Genomic DNA, 21,083 nt, shown 5'->3' with positions numbered 1-21,083 from the left:
CTACCTGGGAAGTTGGTTAGGTTAGTGTTTGGTCTGGTCAGGTCAGGTCAGGTTAGGTTAGTGTTAGGTTAGGTTAGTGTTAGATTAGTGTTTCGTTAGGTTAGTTTAGCCTGAATGTTTTTCATTACAGAGGTTAATGATTTCTTGTTATCTAATTTGCATAATTGTTAATTGAATTTCTAATTATTTACCGTCATAATGAGGCCTCAAATATATATAGTCATACAGGGTCATTAAAAATGCCTAGATTTTTAATGGTTATATATTAAAATTTTGGCGTTTTATCACCCTGTAGTACACTTTTGATCACCCTGTACTACACTTTTGATCACCCTGTACTACACCTTTGATCACCCTGTAGTACACTTCTGATCACCACTGTACTACACTTTTGATCACCCTGTAGTACACTTTTGATCACCCCACCACACTTTGATCACTGTAGTATACCTTTTGATCACTCCTGTACTCATACACTTTTGGATCACTCCTGTAGTACACTTCTGATCACCACTGCATATACTCTCTTTGATCACCCCAGTACACTTTGATCACCCTGTACTATACACTTTAATTCATCTCTGTAGTACACTTCTGATCACCCTGTATTACACTTTTGATCACCACTGTATTTCACACTTTGATCACCACTGTACTACACTTTGATCACCACACTGTAGTACACTTTTACTCACTGTACTACACTTTGATCACCCCTGTACTACACTTTGATCACCCTGTACTACACTTTTGATCACCCCTGTACTACACTTTCTTGATTCTGTACTACATCTTTGATCACCCCTGTAGTACACTTTTGATCACCCTGTACTACACTTTTGATCACCCTGTAGTACACTTCTGATCACCCTGTACTACACTTTTGATCACCCTGTAGTACACTTCTGATCACCACTGTACTACACTTTTGATCACCCTGTACTACACTTTTGATCACCCTGTAGTACACCTTTGATCACCCTGTAGTACACTTTTGATCACCCTGTACTACACTTTTGATCACCCTGTACTACACTTCTGATCACCCTGTACTACACTTCTGATCACCACTGTACTACACTTTTGATCACCCTGTAGTACACTTTTGATCACCACTGTACTACACTTTTGATCACCCTGTACTACACCTTTGATCACCCTGTACTACACTTTTGATCACCCTGTAGTACACTTTTCATCACCCTGTACTACACCTTTGATCACCCTGTAGTACACCTTTGATCACCCTGTAGTACACTTTTGATCACCCTGTAGTACACCTTTGATCACCCTGTAGTTCGGTCATTAAGTGAAACAATTATATCAGGTAATATGAAGTGTTTCCATTAAGACTCAGACTAAGAACACACACCTCAGTCCCTTAATTTACCCGAATTTATTTTTCATCTGTGTTTATTACTAATGCATTAAGAAAACCTTCAGCAGTAAGTTGTCTGGGGGTGAGAATGAGGCCACACACACACACACACACACACGCACACACACACACACACGCACACGCGCACACACGCACACGCGCACACACGCACACGCGCACACACACACACACACACACTAATATATCTAATTAATTTCACACGATATTGTTACTTCGAAATTTCTATACCAGTGTGCTTTTTTCCTGCACCTTCCTACACCAGAGCGGTATACCAGCGCCCACACCTGCCTACACCAGGCGGCATACCAGAGCCCACACCAGAGCGGTATACCAGCGCCCACACCTGCCTACACCTGAGTGGTATACCAGCGCCCACACCTGCCTACACCTGAGTGGTATACCAGCGCCCACACCTGCCTACACCACAGGTGGTATGCCAGCGCCCACACCTGCCACCTACACCTGGTGGTATGCCAGCGCACACCTGCCCACCACAGAGCGGTATACCAGCGCCCACCTACCTACACCCAGGCAGTATACCAGCGCCCACCTGCCTACACCTGAGTGGTATACCAGCGCCCACACCTGCCTACACCAGAGCGGTATACCAGCGCCCACACCTGCACCTACACCAGAGCATTGCACAGCGCCCACACCTGCCTACACCGGGCGGCATGCCAGAGCCCACACCAGAGCGGTAGCACCAGCGCCCACACCTGCACCTACTGGTGGTATGCCAGCGCCCGCACCTGCCTACACCTGGGTAAGCAGTATACCAGCGCCCACCTGCCTACACCAGAGCGGTATACCAGAGCCCACCACCTGCCTACACCTGGGTGGTATACCAGCGCCCACCTGCCTGCGCAGAGGCGGTATACCCAGCGCCCCGCCTGCCTACACTGAGTGGTATACCAGCGCCCACACCTGCCTACACCAGGCGTATACCGGCGCCCCACACCTGCCTACACCTGAGTGGTATGCCAGCGCCCACACCTGCCTACACCAGGCGGCATGCAGGAAACCCACGCAGAGCGGTATACCAGCGCCCCTACCTACACCTGAATGGTATGCCAGCGCCCACACCAGAGGCGGTATACCCGCGCCTACTGCACCTACACCAGGCGGAATACCCGCGCCCACCAGAGCGATATACCCAGCGCCACATCTTTCTGCCTACACCATGCGGCATACTGGCGCGCCCACACCAATGGCGGTATACCGGCACCACGCCTGCCTACACCAGAGCGGTATACCAGCACCCACGCCTGCCTACACCAGAGCGGTATACCAGCACCCACGCCTGCCTACACCAGCACCCACACCTGCCTACACCAGGACCCACACCTGCCTACTACACCAGCACCCACACCTGCCTACACCAGACCGGTATACCAGCACCCACGCCGCCTATACTACCTTCACAAAGTTGCCATCTACTAGAGTCACCACTACCAACATACACTTCTCCACCCGGGTGTAGCAACACACATATACCCAACACACTGCTTCAGGGACGGCTGGGGACTCGCTCTCCTTCCTTCCCACGAAAAATGCAAATAAGATGCCTGACAATTTCAATGAATTACATACCTATTCCGTTTATTTATGAGATACCCTTTTCTCTTGTCGTACAGGTGTAAACAAAGTGCTTCAGTGAGCATCAACAGGAAGCCATTTTCTTCCTGAAACTAATTGCTCGTTACCCCCTACTATATGTTTCAAAAATATAAAATAACCAATACAAGTTGATCGTTAACACATGAACAACGTTTTCATTTAGTTATATTTTTTATTAACAATAAAAGTACCCAATTCGATACTCTTGTCAGATGCCCCAGGGTAGGCGCGGTTGTTGTTGGCGGACGTACGACGCAACATGTTTTGAAATGACCGTATATTAAAACTGGCCATATAGGGCATGACATCTTATAAAAACCGTCTTGTTTAACTTTACATTATGTCTTAGAGTATACATAGCGATATTGTAGTTGTTTAGAACTGTTTAATGCTTAGACAACACGTTAAAATTGTGTGTGAGGCGCGAGGTGGGAGCTACACCTGCCGCGGCCACCTACCCCAAACGACCAGCAGCGGGGCAGGGCAGCGGGCCACCAGTGTCCGTTTAAGCGTCACTCGAGGTATCCCGCCACACCGGTTATGGCAGAGGTTTAAATTCAAACGTTTAGGCGGTTTCTCGGCGATCTGTCCAACAACCTTGGGCGTGATATTCAAGTTTATTTTTTCCTCCCATTTCTCTAAAGGTCTACAATGACTCATTATTAAACACACTGATACTTTATTATTTGTTCATTAACTTGTACAGGTTCTCCGGCATATTTAAATACCTGTATTAAATGTTTCTCGAAGACGGTAGACAAGTTACATTAACCCCACCTTTAACAAGTCAAGTTAAAGGGGAAACATTTATCGTTTCCTCTCTTAGTTATTGGTCAAAAGAGACTAAACATTTTCCCTCAAGTCTTTCTATAAAACCAATTTATTTCATCACATACAGGGAACAGCTGACTTACTCCAACAGGTAAAGTAAAGCGTGAGAGGGAAAGTTAAATGAGTGTTTTTCTTCACCTGGCCAGATGCTACAAGGCTTACACTCAGTTGTCCCTCTCAAGGTGGGGAGTTACGGCGCCTTGTGGTTGAACACTAACACCACAGCGGCTGGTCTCTCTCACACCTTCACCCTCCTCCCTTGGCCCTTGTCACCCTCGCTATTCTCTTTTAAGGGATTATTTTTTCTTTATTGTCTAATTTTGTCTTTTTTTACCGTTTTGGTTCCAATTATCAGCATGGTACAAAAACTGCTTCGTTATTTTAAGCATTATACAGTTTGTTTTGTTTGTTCAATAAATTTCATATTCAATGGAATAATTATTTTATCCACATGGAATTATCAGATACGTTTCACTTTCCTCGGTGAAAAGAAGAGTTGACCTGACCTGACCTGACCTGACCTAACCCGGATAAAATTCAGTATGTTAAATGGTATTACCCGAAGATTAGCCAACCAAGCTAGTTTCACCTGATGATTAAACAGCCTAACGCTACTTGGGGGCTGGGCAAGGTTAGGTTAGATTAGGTTTGGTTAGGTAAACTCTTAGATTAAGTTATGTTAAGTGACGTTACATTAATAAGATTAGGTAAGGTTAGCGTAGCTTAGATTAGGTTTACGTTACATAAGGTTACCATTAAGGTGTTCAATCAGGCGAAGTAAGCTAGGGTGCCTAATCTTCATGTGATCTATTTGTACCAAGAAGGTGCCAGAATGTTTCACACACACACACACACACACACACACACAGTAGCATGTGGACGCTGGTAAATATGTCAGGATTTAGAATGAACTTTGTCAGGACTCAGAACAAAAATAACACGGCGCCTGAATTTCACACCTGGAAGTTGAAAGAGTACTCCTGCCTCCCCCTCCCTTCCCTAGTAGTACTCCTGCCTCCTCCTCCCTTCCCTAGTAGTACTCCTGCCTCCCCCTCCCTTCCCTAGTAGTACTCCTGCCTCCCCCTCCTCCCTTCCCTAGTAGTACTCCTGCCTCCCCCTCCTCCCTTCCCTAGTAGTACTCCTGCCTCCCCCTCCTCCTCCCTTCCCCTAGTAGTATACTCCTGCCTCCTCCTCCCTTCCCTAGTAGTATTCCTGCCTCCCCTTCCCTAGTGCTCCTGCCTCCCCTCCCAGTAGTGCTCCCTGTAGCACTCCTGCCCCCCTCCCTAGTAGTACTCCTGCCTCCCCCTCCCTTCCTAAGTAGTAGCTCCTGCCTCCCTTCCCTCCTGCCTCCCTCCCTTCTAGTTGTACTCCCTGCCTCCCTTTCCCTAGTACTCCTGCCTCCCTCCTTCCCTAGTAGTATTCCTACCCCCCCTCCCTTCCCTAGTACTCCTGCCTCCCCCTCCCTTCCCAAGTAGACCCTGCCTCCCTCCCTTCCCTAGTAGTACTCCTGCCTCCCCTCCCTTCCCTAATGTGCCTCCTCCTCCCTGCTCCCACCCTGCTCTCCCTTCCCTAGTAGCCATCCTTATATGCCCTCCTCCACTGATAGTACCCTGCCTCATTAATGGTATATTGCCATCTCTCCCACTTCCACCAATAGTAATGCTGCCTAACAACACCAACCTAACCAAACAACCCAACACTAACCTAACCAAACCTAACCAAATAACCCAACCCAACCTAACCTAACCTATCCTATCCTAACCTAACCTAACCTAACCTAACCACACCCCTAAGATACCATTAAGTTGTGTTTAAGAATACCAGTTAAAATAATCATAGGGGAAGAGAGAAGGAGGTAAATAGGTATTGAGCTAATAATCAAATAACCCACAAATCCACAAAAAAAAAAGATGAACCAAATCAAAACTTTACCCACAACGACAGTAAATAAAATTAATAAAAGTCGTATTATTGAAAGACCATGTAAGACCGCCACTGCTCCCACACCAACTCGTGAAAATACATAAGATAATAAAAGACTCAACAAGATTTAATACGGTAAATATGATCCACATCTCAGAGCCTTAATGATGAATCGTGGCGTGTCAACAAGACCTTCCCCTTCCTCCTGTACCTGTGTCTTGTGGCAGCTAAAGTTAAGCTTCTATATACTAGTCGGTCCGCAATCTTGGTATGGTATAACGTGGGTGGGGATGGGTGGTGTGGGGGTAAGGGGGATTGGGTGGGTAAGGGGAAAGGTGGGTAGGGGATAGGGGGAAAGGTGGGTAGGGGAAAGGTGGGTAGGGAGTAGGAGGATTGGGTGGGGAAGGAGGGAGGGAGGGAGGGAGGGGGTAATATAGCTTATCCACCTATAAATTCCCTTCTTACAACAACAAAAATCACTCACTGGTAAACCATTTTCTTACTTATAAACTCTCTTTTTACTTATCAAATCTCTTACTTATAAAATTATCCTTACTTAAATAATCCATCTAACTTACAAAATCCCTTCTCACTTACAAACACCTTACTTATATCTTCCCTAGCATACAAAATACCCTTCCAACTTGCCGCCACCACCACCCCACACACACACACACACAGGTGACAACACAACATAGTTTACTTGTCAAGCATTAAGCTGTCGAGTTGAAGTCTTTAGCGCAGTAACTCGTCGGCCAGAGAGCGCGAGCCAAGACGGGTGGGAAGTGTACATTCAGACCGGCGTTGATGACAGAGTTGACCAGTGGGCTTTGGGCATTACAGTTTAAGTATGAATGATTGTGAGTTTGCCTGGGCTGTTAACATGGCTCGGGGTGGGGAGGGTGTTGGGGTGTGTGTTGGGGGGTGATGCTGAGTGGTTGGGGGTGTGATGGTGGATTGGTGTTGGGAGTGATGGAGGTGGTGTTGGGGTTAATGGGGTGGTGATGGGTGGTGTTGGGGGTATGGTGTTGGGGGGTAATAGGGTGGTGTTGGGGGGGTAATAGGGTGGTGTTGGGGGTAATGGGGGTGGTGTTGGGGGTAATGGGGTGGTGATGGGAGGGTGGTGGAGGAGTGATGATGGGTTGGTTGGTGTTGGAGGTGTGTGTGTGTGAGAGGGAGACTTAACACTGGTGGTATCATAAGCTATATTACACAACATGTTATATTAAAAGTCTCGGGCACTCTCACAGTATACTGGGGAGGAAGGCGCCCTAATCACCACCTGATGTAGCCTGTCCTAATACACACGCACAGGTAAACACACACGCTAACAGACACACGCAAATAAACACACACACACTAACGCACAGGCAAACAAACGCACACACACACTAACACACACGCTTACAGACACACGCAAATAAACACACACACACTAACGCACAGGCAAACAAACACACACACACACACACACTAACACACACGCATTAACACACACACACACACGCTAACACACCCACACACAGACGCACACTGGCATTTAAGACACGTTGACATAAGCGAGGCATTACACAAGACATCACAGGAGTTCCTCGTCGATAGTTTGAATATTAACCACAAACACCTCGCGTGACAGGTAACGGCATGATGCGTGTGTCCCTCACCCTACTGCTGCTACTGCTGTTGTTGTTCGCCCTGTCAATCTCCTGCTGTACCTGCTGACGTTTCTCCTGTTGGGGGTGGCCGTGGTCCCCTCCCCCCCCCCACCAACTGCTGAAGCTCCTGCTGTGAATGGTTGTGGTTCCTGCCTCCTGACGTTCCTGTTCGGAGGCGTGTGGGGTGGTCGTGATTCCTGCTTCCTGACGGTCCTGCTGTGGGTGGTCGTAGTGAATCCCCGCTGATGTTCCTGTTCCGGGGGTGGTCGTGGTTCCTGCCTCCTGACGTTCCTGCTGATGTTCCTGTTGGAGGGGGGTGGGGGATGGTGCTGCACCTGCTGACGCTCCTGCTGGCGGGGTAGGTTGGGGGAGCTCTGGAATGCTCAACAGTCATCCATCGATTTTCCTCCGCCTGGGCGTGAGTGAGCGGAAGACCCATCATCTTCAGTCACTTTTACCCCATAGTTCCCATCACCTCCAAATTTCACCATAGTTCCCACCATCTGCTAGTTTCACAATAGTTCTCATCATCATCTGCTATTTTCACCATAGTTCCCACCATCTGCTAGTTTCACCATAGTTCCCATCACCTCCAAGTTTCACCATAGTTCCCACCATCTGCTAGTTTCACCATAGTTCCCACCATCTGCTAGTTTCACCATAGTTCCCATCATCTGCTAGTTTCACCATAGTTCCCATCACCTCCAAGTTTTACAATAGTTCCCACCACCTGTTATTTTCATATAGTTCACTGTATTCGTCCAACTTTTTTTTTTACATTAAAATCTTTGTCACTTTTCTTTCTCCTCTTACAGTGTCTCTTTCTCTCTTTCTTACTATCTCACTTTCCAAATCTCTTCCCCCTTTTCCGTCTTCCCTTTCCTTCTCCTCCTTCACTCTCATTTCCTCCTCTCCTTCTTCATTCTCATTTCCTCTCCTCCTTCTTCTCTCTCATTTCCTCTTCTCCTGGAGCGAATGTGACGATTCTTTTGCTCTCCAGAGTCCAGATATTGCTAGCCTGGCCGGACACCTCCTCTCCCTCCCATAACTCTCCTTCCTTCCTCCTGTCCCACTGACCATTGGATCAAATAAAACCTTTCCCTTCCATGACGCCGCACCAAAACCATCCCCGCCCACCATCACTCCCTCAATATTATTCCATCCTTCATTTTAACCTGTTCTTCACACCATTAAGTGTAACTCCCCCCACTTGAGACGTAACTCCTCCCATCAGTCATGTAGCTCCTCCCTCTTGTGATGTAACTCCTCCCATCAGTCATTTAGCTCCTCCCACTTGTGATGTCGCTCCTCCCATTAGGTATATAGCTCCTCCCATCAGTTATACAGCTCATCATACTAGTCACTGAGCTCCTCCCACCAGTTACACAACTCCTCCCACCCATCACATCGCTCCTCCCACCAGACATAGAGCTCCTTCAACCCGTCACATCGCTCCTCCCACCAGTCATACAACTCCTCCCACCAGACATATAGCTCCTCCCACCCGTCACATGGCTCCTCCCACCCGTCACATAGCTCCTCCCATAGTCAAGACGTGTCAAGATAATAAACATTTATCTTTCTTAATAAAATATGATTGAAATTTCTTCACATTACATAGATTAAAAATGTACCACTGAGGGAGACGTCTTCTGAGAGAGAATAATTGCCCTGACTTGAAATAAAAAATATATATTTACCCTTGATTTTATTCATTTCGTTACACTGGCATTTAGTAACTTAACCTTTTAAATTAGTTTAGTCCCTTGAGCAAATGGAGCTTCTGTGTAAGATTTGTACCCACCACAGCTTGTCCGGACAGAAGAAATGGGTACAGTTTGAGTGTTTTATGTCCAAAGGCGTTTAGAACAACACTGGAATCGTCTTATGTATTCAATGGGAAAATCGTAATGTTATTTTAGTTGGTCTATATTACTGTGTGTGTGTGAGTGTGTGTGTGTGTGTGTGTGTGTGTGTGTGTGTGTGTGCCTTTTAATTAATTTTTCTTAATTTTTCAAACTACTAAACGCTCAGCCAACCTAAAATACCGCTACATCCTCTTTAAATATTTCAAATAATGTCTCTTGTTTCCCTTATTAAAATCTTTCTTAAATAACAAAACAAAAAATATTCCTCCTAAAATATTTATTCCCCTTTACCATGATACAATATATTCACCTTTAACTGACACCCACCTACACCTGTGTGAGCCACTCCTCCCCCTCTTCCAAACCCCCCTCTCTACCTCTGCCACCCCACTATTCCCCTTACCTCCCTCCCCTCTCTACCCCTCACCCCACTTCCCCTCCCTTACCAGGTGTATCCTCCTCCATCTGTCATGACTAATGGTATTCTCTCCCTCACCACATGACCTCCGCCTGACCTATTCTCCTACTACCCCTGTGACCTATCCCCCCCTCTTCCTCCTCTTCTCGTTCTACCCCCAATAGTTTATCTTACCTCTGCCTCCCTTCCTCCCTCCAGACTTACTCTATACCTCTTCTCTCACTTCCACCTCTACCCTCCCCCCTCATCTCACTCAATCCCCTCACCCCACCTCCATCCCCTCACTACACCTTCTCCCACCTCATCACCTCCTCATCATAGCTCCTCGCCTTCACTCCCTCATCTCACCTCGCCTAGCCTTCGTCCACCCAATATCACCCCCTCACTTCACCACACCTCCACCCCCACCTTACCACACCACCTCACCTCACCTACACCTCCACCTCACCTCATCCAATCACATCACCCCCTCATCTCACCTCCACCCCCACCTCACCTCACCCCCCACCCCACCTCACCTACATCACCTTACCCCTCACCTCGCCTCACCATTTGTAAACATAAATAATGCTAAGTAAGGCTAAACGATACACTATTTAGTCCAGGTGACATTTCACCACCGCTGACATTCACAGTGTTATGTTGGACCTGTCTGTGTGGCTGATAGCTCTGACACCTAAAAAAAAAACAGCTGCACACACACAACAGCTGGTAGTTCTGACACCTACACATAACCGCATCCAGCCCATACGAGCACGAGCTGATCGCTATAAGAACAGCCCAGACCCAACCATTGTAAAAATTATCAATAACTTGTAATCAACCAGTGTATTCACTCCCAGTCAATCTTACCTTTTTTCCACTGTCACTATGCCCTGTAGTACAACCTTTCTCCCCACCTAGTTATTAAATATCATATTGTATCACTTATGTTACTTGTATTATTTGTAAATCAAGAGACCCATTCCCCAATTATGTAACTATATATTTTCAACCTTCCATGCTCTTTCAATAAACCGTTAATTATTATTATTATTACACAAACACCCGCTGGTAGTTCTGTCACGCCCACACAATAGATAAAGCTGATGGTGCTGTCAGGTGCCCACGCAACAACTAAGGGTATTCTCTTTAACACTTGAGAAGGAATAGACGTGCTCTCTCTCTCTCTCTCTCTCTCTCTCTCTCTCTCTCAGCCTTTTAAACGTTTATAATATATTACACACGAGTCTTTATCAGCGTTTAAAGGCATCAAAAAGTTTTGTGATGCATTAAACCACAGATAATAGCTTTCTGACGCATTAAACCACAGTTAATAGCTTTCTGAAAAATTAAACCACACATATTAGCTTTCTGACGCATTAAACCACAGATAATAGCTTTCTGACACATTAAAACACAGCTAATAGCTTTCTGATACATTAAATCACAGTTAATAGCTTTCTGGCAAATTAAACCACAGGTAATAGCTTTCTGTCGCATTAAACCACAGTTAATAGCTTTCTGAAAAATTAAACCACATATTAGGTTTGTGACATTAAACCACAGTTAATAGCTTTCTGAAAAATTAAACCACACATATTAGCTTTCTGACGCATTAAACCAAAAATATTAACTTTCTGACATTAAACCACAGATAATAGCTTTCTGACACAAAACTACAAGTAATGGCTTTTGCTAGCAGTTTTTGACGCTTGGGTTTCTATAAATCTGTCTGTTGCATAAAGCTAAAAGAAATAGCTTTCCCAAGGCTTTCTAACGCACAGAAATAACTTTCCTAGGGCCTAATCTATAGTAACCAAAGCTATTCTTAACTTAATATAATTTTAAGTAACCTACCATACGCCTCACCTACAGCCAAACCTAACCTAACCTAACTTAACTTAACTTAACTTAACCCAACCTAACCTAACCTACGATTAACCTAACCTACGCTTAACTTAACCAGCTCCTAACAGCCTAAATTAATCCTCAACTTTAACATGATAATTCCAGTATAAACTCGGCCTTATAACTTTCCGTTCATCTGTAATAACATCTTCTCTTCCTTTCCAAATAATTCAGTTTCCTTTAAGAAAAAATTATCCTCTTATCCCGCGTGAACTGATATACTCGCTGCCTCGGGTCCAGATATTGCTAGCCTGGCCGGACACCTCCTCTCCCTCCCATAACTCTCCTTCCTTCCTCCTGTCCCACTGACCATTGGATCAAATAAAACCTTTCCCTTCCATGGCGCCGCCCCTAAACCATCCCCGCCCACCATCACTCCCTCAATATTATTCCATCCTTCATGTTTGACCTGATCTTCACACCATTAAGTGTAACTCCTCCCACTTGTGACGTAGCTCCTCCCATCAGTCATGTAGCTCCTCCTACTTGTGACATAACTCCTCCCACTTGTGATGTAACTCCTCCTTCTTGTGACGTAACTTCTCCCATCAGTCATGTAGCTCCACCTACTTTGCCATAACTCTTCCTGCCAGTCATGTAGCTCCTCCCACTTGTGACAACTCTTCTATTTAGGTATATAGCTCCTCCCACTTGTGACACAACTCTTCTATTTAGGTATATAGCTCCTCCTACTTGTAATATAAATCCTCCCTTTAGGTAGATAGCTCCTCATACCAGTCATGTAACTCCTCCCACTAGACAAGTAGGTCCTCCCCCTCGAGAAATAATTGCTCCCTTTAGGTTAAACTCCTCTTACTTGTGACACAACTCTTCCTTTTAGGTATATAGCCCCTCCCATCAGTCTTGTGGCTCCTCCCATGACATAAGTTCCTCCCCGGAGAGATACTGAGAGAGAATGGTCCGTGAATGCATTCACTAAGTTATATAAAAAGTGAAGCATGAATGTATGTATCAAGTTATGTATATGTAGAGAACGTTCCATGAATATATTATCCAAACTATGAATACTGACAACATGCCAAGAATATATTAAGTCTGCTAACTCTCTCTCTCTCTCTGTACCCGGTTTTATATATATATATATATATATATATATATATATATATATATATATATATATATATATATATATATATATATATATATATATATATATATATATATATATACTTTATCTGTATCTTATAAGGTATACTGTACTACTACAGGGTTGGTTCCATGAATAAATAACGAAACTTTAAAATAGATCCCGTAGGACCCGCACCATACATACATTACTGGGTGTGACCTCTTCTGTTCTGTATTTAGAGTCAAGGTAAATTTTCAAGAATAACATCTTTTATCGAGTCAAGCAGTCGACGCGGTCATCCTCAAACAGACAGACGATCACTCAAGCTGCTCAAGTAGAGAGGCGTCCACGTGCCATCACCTGGCCTTATCTGCCCCAATCCCTCGTGACCCCACCTGACCTCACTAGATTACCAGGATAAAGGCGGCTATGTGTGGTAAGTGACCTACAGTAGCCTCTACTCTGAGGGTCATTATCCTGGAGGCGAGGGGTTGTGTGTCAGGGAGACCTTATCACTGTCTCACAGCTGATGAATGTCAAACGGGTAAAGGAGATACTGTATGTGTTAGCCTTGGTAAATGTTTATACATGTACGCTGACACTGTATGATTTATTAATAAATAAATTCAAATAAAATATATACAGGATATAATTTCGTCTTAAAATCATTAAAAGTTTTAAGGAAAATCGAAACTTTTTGGTGTTGAATAACTCCTCTATAAGAGTGAGAAAAATAGTTTTAAAAAATACGCAGGTATAGTTACACCTTTCATATGGTACAGTATATTGTTCTGGCATACAAGAAACGCATATAAATACCATTTCTCCTCATGCAAAGGCACATTTCGTCAGGGCTCAGTTTTGGGCCAAATTTGACAAGAAGCGCATGACTCATGTCCACACACTACAGCAAACAGGCTGCAGTTGTTTATCTCAATAACACCAACCAAATGTAAAGTATCAAAATTCAGATAACGCAACAGTAAGACGGTGCAACTGTCTTCTGTCCAGTGCTACAGAGACCTCCATTCCCCTACGTCACACCACCTCACCTGAAGGCACAGGATGTTACGACTCCCCAGACGCACGGGAGCCAACTTTACACTGTTCACTATACACACATCATGAGGCTACATCTGGTACTCGCACAACTAACACTTGACCAACGATGAGGGTTTATACCAATAATGTTACAATTGCTTGTTTATTCTCACCATTAACATGATATCCGCATTACCCAAACACCTGCTGACTTCACCATTACTTTTCTTCCTCATCATCGAATCATCATTACAACAAAGCACGCACGCACGCACGCACGCACGCACGCGCACACGCACGCACACACACACACACACACCATTACTGCTACTTTGCCGTTACTCAGAATCGAGCATGATGTTCATCCAGCTATGATGCAATGATATGAGTTATTAGGGATGTCACCTTCGTTGGCGAGTTTTGAGGTGACTCGAGAGGCCGATACGGGATCGACAAGGCCGTCCACAGATGTTGCACGTGTGGAGGGCTACATCTAGTGCGGGAGGGGCGGCGGCAGCGTCTATCCGGCGCTGGCGCTTGTCTGCCTCTGTATGCAGTCGGGTTAACTCGAAAGTATTGACAACTCGTGTGGTGCTCCTCCAAGCGTTATGGTGTGGAGTGTTCGTCTCCCAGGTGAGGGGGTCAATTTGGCACTTTTCAGGCTTGTCTTAAGACTATCCTTATACCTTTTTCGTTGCCCTCCAGCGTTATGTTTATTATTCGTTAGGGGACTGTAAAGTAGCTGCTTTCATAGTATATTGTCGTCCATGCAGTAACATGGCCAGTCCAACGTAGTTGTTCATGGATAATGGTAGCCTCGATGTTCCTACAGTTCGTGTCAGCGAGAATACTGGCATTTGTTCTCTTGTCTTCCCAGCGAACTCGGAGGATGGAACGTAGACTACGTTGGTGAAAGTTTTCAAGTGCTTTGAGGTGCCTCCTGTAGGTGACCCATGTCTCGCTGCCATACAGAAGGGTGGGGAGGACTACTGCTCGATACACGTGCAGCTTTGTAGATAATTTCAGCTCCCTACAGCTGAAGACACGGGTACGGAGTCTGCCAAAGGTTTGAGATGCACATCTGATCCAATGTTGAATCTCTTTACCGATGTCCGTGGTGGTGGCCAGGTGGGAGCCAAGGTACTGGAAGTGGGTAACATTAGAGAGGGTAGTACTGCTAAGCTGGGTGGATGGTGGAGGTGTGGTTGAACCAGGGGCAGGTTGAAAGAGAATCCGAGTCTTACATATGTTCACCTCAAGGCCGAAGTGTGCATACGCATCTGCGTAGGTGTTCAGGATTTCCTGTAGGTCGTATTCAGTGTGAGCAACGAGGGTGAGGTCGTCTGCATACTGAAGTTCAGTGATGGAAGTGGCCGACACCTTTTTCCTGCCTTGAGTCATCTTATGTCGAAAAGTTCCTTCATACGGTACTGGATGTCCACCCCGCCGGCTAAATTGGCACGAGCACGAGTAAGGAAGGCAGCCAAGAAAATGGAAAAAAGAGTTGGTGCCAGTACACATCCTTGTTTTACCCCCGTTTGGATGGGGAAGAACTCTGACTGGGTGCCATTATGTAGGACGCTGACGTTCATGCCATCGTAGAGTTACCTCACAATGACAACGAATTTTAGTGGGCAGCCAAAACGACAGTCGAAGGCCTTAGTAAGGTCAACGAAGGTCATGTACAAGTTACGAAGCTGTTCTCAGCACTTTTCCCATATCTGGCGGGCAGCAAAGATCATGTCAGTGGTGCCACGTGATGGTCTAAAGCCACATTGAGATTCTGGGAGGAAGTTTTCCGCCTCAGGAAGAAGTCTGTTTAGGAGGACTCGGGCGATAATCTTGCCAGCTACGAACAGCAGCGAGATCCTGCGGTAGTTGCCACAGTCTGACCGGCCTCCCTTATTCTTATAAATATTGACGATCGAGGTCTCTAAAAGATCTTGGGAGATTTTCTACTTCTCCCATATATTCTCCAGGAGTGAGTGGAGACGGCTGGTAAACAGAGTTCCTCCTGCTTAATACACCTCTGCTGGGAATCCATCAGGCCCTGTGGCATTGTTATTTTTCATCTGCTTGATGCCAGTAGCTATCTTATCCAGGGATGGAGGATAGATGCGGTGGGTCAGCTCTGGATGCTGAGGAACCTGCTGGGTAGTCAGGACATTCACATCGATGTTTTGGTTGAGCAGCGAATGGTAGTGCTCTTTCCAGCATGACGGATGCCTTCTTCATCTTTAATTAAGGAGTTAACTTCAGATGAGCAGAGGGGGCCACCGGTATGAATAGTGGGGCCAAAAAAATGTTTTAGTGGAACTGAAAAATTTGTGCATCTTTTGTTGATCTGCAAATTTTTGCATTTCACATGCTCTATTTTCCACCATCCGTTCATTAGTTTGCGAAGTTCACGTCGGACTGTCACTTTCTCCTAGTGGAAGGAATCAGCTTTGATTCGAGTCTTAGGGTTGTCCTGCAAGTCAGTGAGAGCAGCACGTTTACTATTGACGAGGACTTCGATTTCTGGGACATTTTCATCAAACCAATCCTGGTATTTTCTTTTGATCAGTCCGAGTGTCTCGTTGCAGGTTTTTGTGATGACAGCTTTGATGGGACCCCATTCGGCATAGGGATTTTGGTTGTTTGTTGTTAGGTTGTTTATCAGCCCATCGTTGAGCTGCTCTCTTTAGGCATGTGCTACTGCTGGATCCTCTATAGTTGCTTGATGTTAAAGCCTCTTCTGGAGACTTGTTGCCTTCGTCGTTTTGGAGCAACATGAAGGGAGAGTTTGGCTCTAAGGAGCCGATGATCTGTATCACAGTGGTCTGAGCCACGCATGGCTCGGGTGATGAGCACATCTCGGCGATCTCTTTCTCTGACAATTATGTCGTCAATGAGATGCCAGTGTTTGGATCGTGGGTGTTGCCAAGAACCCTTGAACTTGTCGGCCTGCTTAAACAAGGTGTAGGTGATAGATAGGTTGTGTTCAGCACACTTGCTGAGGTGGAGTTGGCCGTTGGGATTACTCTTGCCTACTTCGTTTCTCCCAATGGTTCCCTGCCATATGTCAGCATCTCTGCCAGCCCTGGCATTTAAGTCACCAAGGAGCACAACCTTATCTTCTCTGGGGATAGTGGTGCTATTGGTAACGAAGACGTGTGTGCATAAAATGGATTTGAGGATTGTAGAACTACAGTCATCGTCATTGTTTTCTTAATATTAAAAACTTGGGATCACCTGAAGATTAATTACTTTATCTTTACCTGGGTAAGATTAGGTAGGATTGGGGCGGGGCGGGGCGGGGCTAATCTTGGTTTGGTTTGGTTAGGTTAGCGCCAGGATGGTTAATCTTCAGGTGAAATGAGCAAGGAAAAGGAAGATGAATTTTCAGATGATCGTAAACCTGATGGTCATAAATATATAATCAAAATGAGATTCTTTCGAGGAATATCAATTGCGCAGCACACACACACACACACACACACACACACACACACACACACACACACACACACACACACACACAATCCCTATCCTTGAATTAATAGGATGAGAAATTAGTGAAGCCCATTCAAGTTACTGTCCATCAAATGACTCAGGCCAACATATAATTGGGACGTCTGAAAGGAGATGCCGGGTCTTGTGAGACGTGCTGAGGGACAGTTTCTATACGAACAGCCTCTGCTCAGAGTCAGGGCTGCCTCGATGGCTGATGGTGCTCCTCTTATTTATCCTCCCTGTCGTGGACGGTGACCTAGTACGACCTGACCTCTTCACCCCGGCTGGTAGACTGATGCCCTCCAGTAACCTAACATGGCCTGGCGGCTCACCATGTTACCCCGGATGCCAAGAATCGCTGGTGACTTTCTTTAACTTCCGCTAATCTGCCGAGTCTCCCGGCGAGTGAGTTTTGGTCGTCGTTTGTATGCTTTAACTTCACATGATCTACCTGCCCGCCGCTCTGGTGACCTGCGATGAACTCACTGGATTTGAACCTCACAGCCTCCCAGCCGTATCTCGCGTGACCATATCATTGGTGAGACCTCCTATGACGCCACATGTCCAAGGTGTTCAATATACAGAGGAGTGAGGACACGGGTGACGAGTTCCCTCCATTTAGGTCCCAGGTGTTGAAGTGATGGCCATCAACGTCCTCCCAGCTGACTCCTGCACGTCATCACTACACCGGGGTTAATCTCCGCAGTTACCAGTTCGCGTGACCGTCCCAGATGTCTTTCACGGTGTTGTGTAGTAGACCAAAGGAGCCACTCATGTGTTCTGAACCATCATTTACTAGGAAAATATTAAAGTACAACCTTTGAGAATTCTGGCCGAGAGAGACGACGAGGAGGACGACGGGTCATGACGCCTGTACTGACGGTCATCTACCATCAAGCTACACAGGGAGTACAGTACGAAGTTCTGGAGCAGGAGGACTCCCTGGTACCTTCCTCGCTGAATTACCTGCCGGGAGTGTGATGACGACACAACAATATGGCGCCACTTTGTCCATTCTATGATACATATTCAAAGTCAAACAATATCATGCTTGTTGAGGCTGATGTGAGTCAGTGTGATTACTCTCAGATTTAATGTCCTGCAGAATTTAAGTTTTTTACAGTTAGATATACAAGGACACGAACAACCACAGCGTTGCGACGGATAACTTGCAGTAATTTATCTGAGAACTTTTCACGTGATGATGTTAGGATATTCTTCTCGCAGAGTAGAAACTTGATGCTACAGGAGTAAAAGTTATATTTTTTTTTGTTTAAACTTATGCAGGAAGTTGACGGATCTATTTCATTAAGAGTGAGGCGCTGGGTGAGTAGTGTTGGCCAGGCAGCCGTCATGTTGGAGCTGTTATGCCGTGGAGTAATGACTTGAAGTTTATCATTAACATCGAGTGATGCGGGACGAGTTTCGCCTCCTCTTAATTACCACTTAAATGACCAAGTTTAATTATATATCCATCTTGCCTCGTTAATAACAGTAACGGCATCGAGATGCATTCAGGAGCGTTATTTATTATCCACCAGAGAACAAACTATACCATCACGAGTGTGGGAAGTGTTAATACACATTTGTCGCTCATCCCGCCAGCCGCTGGTATGTAGGACACGTTCTGCCACACCTTGAAACTTAGAGAAAGTCAACTCACCTAATTTGAATAACTACTTGGCCTTACAAGACGGTGCATCTGATGTTATTCGTATTCGTGCCAGGAGCCTCACGCGCCCCACTGTACTGTATGATGAGTTCCCGAATAACTAATGTAATTTTTACAAGTCCTATTATACCTACGACCTCCAGGCGGCACGGTCTCAGCTCTGACAATTTGTGCGCCTGCGTGAAATTAAGGGTCTGGGAGAAAATAGTCTTTATATCACACGACGCAGCAACAAGTCAGTCGGGAATACGCGGAGACGCCTCGAAAAAAAATGAGGCGTCCCAAAGCGGCAGGTGAGGCGAGAGAGATACCTGCCTTGAAGCTGTTACCACTCAACTACCTCCCGCGTCTGTTCTACTGCTGCCTTCACGACCTGTTATGTGGCGCTCAAGAATATACGTCTCTTGTGATGTTTGTATTAGTGATGCTTCGGCTCCGTCACCCGCAGAGCAGTTGAGTGAAAATATCTCGAGGAATCTCATATACCGCCAAAGTGTCACGTCTAAGGCTTTAACAAACACATGATTCATATTATTCCCTGTGCTTCATCCGCCCTGTTTTCTTGTTACCTACTTGATCTTACACAAGTCTATCCTGTATATAATTCCTTTAAGCTTAATGGAGCGCCAGGATCTTTCTTAATGATATGATTCTGCAGTAATGTTTTCTTAACGAAGGGATCGCAGTGTGTGTGTGGGGGGAGCAGTTGTCACAATAGTGACATTCGAACCCAGGATCCTTGTTTTGAACCCGGGTCCTGTGCATTCGAACCCGGGCCCTTACATTTGAACCCGGGCCCTTACATTTGAACCCGGTTCCTTACATTTGAACCCGGTTCCTTACATTCGAACCCAAGACCTTTGCCTTAGAACCCGGGGTCGGCGGTGAGGGACTAGGCTGGAGGACCTTAAATTAACCCAAATTGGATGTGATTGTCGCTTCCATTATTGTGGCGACTCACAGCTGCGACCAGCGTGTCTGTAATACACACACACACACACACACACACTCACACACACACACACACACACACACACACACACACTATTTATATATAAGGAACACGTAGATCAGGCGTATCATTAGCGGGTATATAATAGCTCTCATTAACCAGTAATTAAGTGGAGGCTAAGTTATAATGGCGCTTCCACTAGCTAACACAAAACTTTAATTACGAAGTTGCGGGGGTTAAGACTAGGACACGCCCGTGAGTCTGTCTGTTTCTCCGTGTGTGTATGTATGTGTTTGTGTATGTGTGTGTGTACGTGTGTATGTGTGTGTGTGTGTGGCAATGGCGTACGGTATAATAATCATCATTACAATCATCTTCGTCATCATCATCCCAACAACCATCACCACATCACAACCAACACCACCACCATCACCACCATCACCACAACCACCACCATCACCACAACCACCACCACCACCACAACCACAACCACCACCACAACCACCACCACCACAACCACCACCATCACACAAATAAAAACAAATAAATTAACAAACACGTAACAAGTAAACACCCAAGTGAATATAGACAAATAGTTATGCAAATGAGTGAATAAACAGACATAAACAATACAATATAAACACAGTAATGGGCAGACAAATAAATGAACAACTTGATGTTTAAAGAGACATAAATAAATGAAAGAAACATTATTATTGATGTTATTAAATCCTTTCCTTTTCTCCCTTTCTCTTCCTGGCTTTCTTATACCATCCTCCTCCTCCTCCTCCTCCTGATCCTCCTCCTTATCCTGGCGGTCTCTCTCATCCTTCCTTTATCCAGGCGTTCTTATACATCTCCTTCCTCCTCCTGGTCGTGTCTCTCATCCTTCCTTCATCCTGGCGTTCTTATACCATCCTCATCCTCCTCCTCCTCCTCCTTATCCTGGCGGTCTCTCTCATCCTTCCTTCATCCTGGCGTTCTTATACATCTCCTTCCTCCTCCTGGTCGTGTCTCTCATCCTTCCTTCATCCTGGCGTTCTTATACATCTCCTTCCTCCTCCTGGTCGTGTCTCTCATCCTTCCTTCATCCTGGCGTTCTTATACCATCATCCTCCTCCTTCTCCTCCTCCTCCTCCTCCTCCTCCTCCTGATCTTCCTTCTAATCCTCCTCCTGGTCCTGGCGGTGTCTCATCCTTCCTTCTTCCTGGCACCACATACCCTCCTACCCC

At 45.7% G+C, this 21,083-nt stretch overlaps 1 protein-coding gene across 1 annotated transcript in view; it reads left to right on the top strand.

Annotated features, from left to right (window-relative positions):
- LOC121861351 (skin secretory protein xP2-like) overlaps positions 1–2,879 on the top strand; it is a 7,412-nt gene extending 4,533 nt beyond the window's left edge. The window contains exon 3 of the mRNA XM_042359000.1: positions 1,662–2,879. Within this exon, the coding sequence (XP_042214934.1) occupies positions 1,662–2,879 (1,218 nt within the window). The remainder of the gene's footprint in view (positions 1–1,661) is intronic.
- The last annotated feature ends 18,204 nt before the right edge of the window (positions 2,880–21,083 follow it).

This window comes from Homarus americanus, unplaced genomic scaffold (genome assembly GCF_018991925.1).
Source record: "Homarus americanus isolate GMGI-L3 unplaced genomic scaffold, GMGI_Hamer_2.0 scaffold24260, whole genome shotgun sequence".
Taxonomy (NCBI): Eukaryota; Metazoa; Arthropoda; class Malacostraca; order Decapoda; family Nephropidae; genus Homarus; species Homarus americanus.
This window is presented reverse-complemented; position numbering and strand designations above follow the sequence as displayed.